The sequence below is a fragment of the Odontomachus brunneus genome, unplaced genomic scaffold (genome assembly GCF_010583005.1).
Source record: "Odontomachus brunneus isolate Ranch 3 - 2012 unplaced genomic scaffold, Obru_v1 Obru_scaffold_163, whole genome shotgun sequence".
Lineage (NCBI taxonomy): Eukaryota > Metazoa > Arthropoda > Insecta > Hymenoptera > Formicidae > Odontomachus > Odontomachus brunneus.
This window is the reverse complement of record NW_022639613.1, coordinates 259226-264495: the sequence shown is the minus strand read 5'-3', so window position 1 is coordinate 264495 and position 5270 is coordinate 259226. Positions and strand designations below refer to the sequence as shown.

The 5270-nt window shown below is 29.6% G+C and overlaps 1 protein-coding gene across 7 annotated transcripts in view; it reads right to left on the bottom strand.

Moving 5' to 3' along the window:
- Window positions 1–2361, bottom strand: part of LOC116850990 (tachykinins-like) — a 395129-nt gene extending 392768 nt beyond the window's left edge. For all 7 annotated transcript variants that reach the window (XM_032829930.1, XM_032829928.1, XM_032829937.1 and 4 more), the window contains exon 1: window positions 2231–2361. Coding sequence is in view for 1 of the 7 variants with exons in the window: in XM_032829929.1 (XP_032685820.1) it covers window positions 2231–2256 (26 nt within the window). In the remaining 6 variants the exon portion in view is untranslated. The remainder of the gene's footprint in view (window positions 1–2230) is intronic.
- Between the last annotated feature and the right edge of the window lie 2909 nt (window positions 2362–5270).

Below are 5270 nucleotides of genomic sequence, written 5' to 3'. Positions count from 1 at the left end.
TGTGTGTGTGTGTGTGTGTGTGTGTGTGTGTGTGTGTGTGTGTGTGTGTGTGTGTGTGTGTGAATGTGTGTGTACATATATACAAGACTTCCGCAATATTATTGATTTATTATAATATCACGTAGAAAATATCGCTTATATATTTGCATAATACGAAAACGTCTCTTACCGAAACGATTTTATCTTTCCTTCCTAATTGTTACGAATGAAACATAAAAGTCCTATATTGTTTTGCGATATTCGCAATAATAGTGGAGACATTAATTAAAAAAGATTAGTTAATTATCACGCGTAATATATATGGTAGATGTAATAAAACCTACTACCATTTTGCAACCACATAGGTTTTTAAATAAAGAAGATTAAAGAAGATTTATGTATTTTTTTATCACGCACAATCATGTAACAATTTTCTTTCATTAATAACGAAAAATCTGCGTGGATATTTGCAAAAGTGCTTTTTTCTTTAATTTGACTTAATGTATGTAATGCAATGTAAGCATACAATAGCATACATACTACTATAGCTAATTTACTATATCGCGAATTCACTAATCTTCTTTAAATAATATCTCGATTATTATTTTGTGAATATCGCAAAACGGTATAAAACTTTTATGTTTACCTCAATCTGTCATACGTTCCCACAAAAATTGCGGAGGTAAATTTGGGACACCTTATATATGACCTTACAGAGAGAAATTACAAAGATATTAGATAATATTTAATAGCAAGTCTACACACACACACACACACACACACACACATATATATATATGTGTATATATATATTATATATATATATATATATATATATATATATATATATACCATTACGAAAAAATAATACTGGAGCTCAGTATAATCAAATTTAATAGTATTTTGAGTATTTATATCTCAGTACTTTCCTGTACTTAAATACTGAGACATAAATACTCAAAATACTATTAAACTCAATCATACTAAACTCCAGTATTACTTTTTCGTAACGGTACAACATATATAAAACATATATACACAAAGTATCGCATTAACAACAAAAGAAAAAAACAATTGCCTTGTTTTAACAAAAAAGTTTTAAAAAATATTAAAAGTAATAATGATTTAAAAGATAATCAAAAACTTTATTGTATAATTATAATAGTATTATTTAAAACTAGAGATGAAAACGATATACGGAGTAAAAGATTATAATTTTTATATTTATTTTAGTTTCAAAATATCTTGTTGTAATATTAAATTAACTATATATGAAAGATATTTATATAAACTATATAAAATCAACTATATCAAAGGCTATATCTATATAATAACCTGTTATTAATATATATCTTCATTTCTCTTTCTTCCAACTTTCTTCGTAAGCTCTTCTAATAACTAATCAACTTTTCGCAAAAGCTTTTCAAACAGTTTTCTTATATTTTATTAAGTATATAAGTATATATAATGCCTAGGTTTGCTATTGAGAGCATATGCGCGCGCGCGTATAAGCTTTCAACCTTTGCACTCTAAATAAGAGTAAAGTTAAATAAAAAGACTAATATTAAATCTGTCAGAGTTTTACAATAGACGCTTAACTCTTGATACAAAAGAATAACATTTTTTACTCCATTAAATTTTATTTACTAATAAAATGCTTTATCTTAATAATTGGTCGCTATACATTAATTCTAATAATAAAATACCAAATGTTTTTAATTTTGTAAAATATAATTCTCTCACACATTATATAAACACATGATTACACATTGCTCTTTATATAATATTTATTTTAAGAACTTCCGCGATATTATTGATTTATTATAATGTCATGTAAAAAATATCGCTTATATACATAATACGAAAACGTCTCTTACCGAAAGGATTTTATCTTTCCTTCCTAATTGTTACGAATAATGATACACGATGAATAACGATACATGAGTCAAAATAGATGTCAAGCTTAATATTTTTTTAAATATTCAATTATATGCAAATATATATTTTTGGAACGTATAATGGAAAGCATTACATCAGAATTTCATTACTTTAATCATATATTTTTAAACGATAGATTGGAAATAAGAAAAATTACATAAAATTGGCAAATAAGAAAAGTATAAAATTGAAAGAAAATAAAATAAAAATTAATTTATCTATAAGCCGGATGTGTGTGTAAATTTCAGAAAAATTAATAATAATAATTTTGATAAAAACGATATTTTTAATAATATAGATTAAAGATACTTACCTATGGAAGTAGGAATTCGAAAACATCAGAAAATATGTAAAGTAATAGTAACGATGAGATTGGTAAAGTGTTGGTTGATTCGTCTTGTTCAGCGAAACTCGGGACCTCACAGAAAGACCTACTCTGTACGGCGAACAGCAGCCAACTGACTGAATCCGAACCTCCGCGTGTTTCAAGTTATACGTAGGAGAACGACGCGATGACGTCACGCAATACACGAGCCAATCGGGAAAGCTGAGCTTGCACCCCTAAACAGGAATGGAATAGCCCTCAGTTCGAAGGCATCTCAGGCATCTGGATGAACGGCGATTTGAACAACGATCGTCTCTGTTCCAACACCTTCTTGTTCACTCCCTTTTTGCTATTTCTTAATCGACGCCCACATAAAGAATATTGAGCGATGACGTCGTTGATACTCTCATATCCAGGTGAATGAAAAACGTTAAAACCGTTCGCTTTTATGAAATGAACAGCATGATGATACATTCTAGAACAAAATTACGTTCGACGTAATAAATTTATTCATCATGAAAAAATGATTATATATAAATTTCGTGTGTGTGTGTGTGTGTGTGTGTGTGTGTGTGTGTGTGTGTGTGTGTGTGTATATATATAATTACACGTAATTATATATTATCATATATAATTATGTAGAGAATGGTGAATGTAAAGTATTATGAAATAATATCACACACGGAGAGGAGAAATGTATTATTCAAAAGAAAATTTTAAACAAAATTTATAAGATTTCGAGGCGAACATAAGATGATAACATTATTACAAAAATGAAATGTCTTAGACAATTATTTCAAGATCAACTTCGATATTTTTAGTAGAATCACATCGTATTTTATATCGATTTCTTTAGTCACTTTGCATATAAAAGTATAGTGTTATCGAAAAAATAAATACTTTTTCCTTATGTGAAGAATGTTATATTTTATTCTAATATTTTTTAATGTAAACTATAAAATATCCACTTTCTGATAATTTTATCTTAATACTTTTGTACGTAGAATAACAGTGTAATCGATTGGGTGCAGTGTGTGTGTGTGTGTGTGTGTGTGTGTGTGTGTGTGTGTGTGTGTGTGTGTACTAAAAAAATATGGAAAAACAAAAAAAATTCTGTCACATTTCGCAGCAAATATATTTATGCACTAGTGTGTATATTTATGCAGCATTTGTTATATATTAATATATATAATGACATTTATTATTTTTTTCTTGTATTAATTAATTAAATTATTATTAATAATTATTTTTAGTTTAATTAATTAATTTCCGTTTGATTAGCTTCCAACTTATTACATTTAAATCCATTCAAAATCACTTTTCTTATCACTTAGTTTTTCTTGCTTATATCTGGCTAAACTTCCTATTTATTTCAATCCTTTAGCGTTTTCTTAAATTCTTTTTTCATTAGACCAAGTTCTATATGCAGAATATTTGAATTATACATTGAATTTTTATAGCGTTTTGAATAATCTCTCCATATTAACGTAAAATATCAAACTACTTACATCCACTTTCAGAAGTTATATCCCTTGACTTTTCAATGATCTTTCTCCAATATTTTTATACGCCGAATGATCAAAGGAATTACCAAAGGAACTGATCTATTTAAAAGAAATATATATGATTCTATAAAAAAATTGTAATTGACTTTAAAGTAACCTTGAAAAAAATATTTTATTGTCATAATAATATTATCCTCTTATGTTTCCTTCAAAATCTTATAATTTTTGTTTAACACTTTCCCTACATAATTATATATGATAATATGAATAGTTATATAAAAAAATTGATTATATATAAGTATATATAATTTAAATATATAATTATATATAATATATATAAAATATATAATTGTAAATATATAAATATATGTAATTGCTTATACAGTCTGTCAAGTAAGAGCGTGTACGGGTTAATTTGTAGAAAAAATTATTTAATACAATTTTCAACTATATGGATACCTTATACTCGATCCAAACAAAGATGCAATCATATTAATGATGCGTTCAGTCACCATCGACATCAATAATTGCCTGGTGTCTTCGAGGCATGTTTTCGACCAAGTTGACGGTGTATTCATGCAGTAAGGACCTCTAAATGCGACGAATTTCTCGAGTTAACTGCTTCAAAGTGAATACTTTTCTTCCACGAAGCTTGTGCTTGATGTATGCCCACACATTCTCGACCAGATTTGCGTCGGACGGCCAATCAAGTGTAAAAATGCCAGACTGTTCCTTTCACTCGGTGCAAAGCTTGCTACGGTGTTTGGGATCGTTGTTCTCTTACAGGATCCAGTTCTCATTGTTTTTGATGAACGTTTGGCAGCCGGTAATAAAGATTTTTTGTATATTTCGAGCATTTTCGAGCATTTAGATTGTAGGTAAACAGATACAAAGCTCCGAAACTGAAGCTCCAGTTTTGAAAAGCAGCCGCAAAAATGCACTTTTACTGGGTGTTTAATGGTCCGCTGTACCAACCTGTTGAAAGTTGACCAGGTTCGTAGAGCGATAACGTATCCCTAAACAGAAGCTTCGTCCGTAAAAATTACATTGCTCCAATCTCGGCCAATATTGCCCAAGCAAATCGCTTCGTTACGTGTTTTTCACCTAACAACGGTTTTTTCACTGTACTGCGCCATTTGATATTATGAGCACGAAGATGGATTCGGATAGCTTCGTGTATTATACTTAAACCTTTCTGCTTCATTTTAACTGCTTCTTGACGCAGTGTTAAGCCAGGATTCCGCGAAAACAAGTTCACTATCATTTATTGACTTTAGGGGACACTTTGCCTATCGAGTCACGTTCAGGCAAGTCATCGACAGTTTTCGTCTCTTTGTATCGCTGAACCCACTTACTCATGAGTGATTTCTTCATGTATTTAGCAGCCGCTGCATGAAACATTTTCGGACCTTTCAGGTGGGAACAAAGGAACACAGCCTCATAGCGCGACGCGTATGCGGCACTCATGAGGTTTTACGTGTTTATCTGACAAAACTTCAACGTCAACTGTATCTTTCTTGACA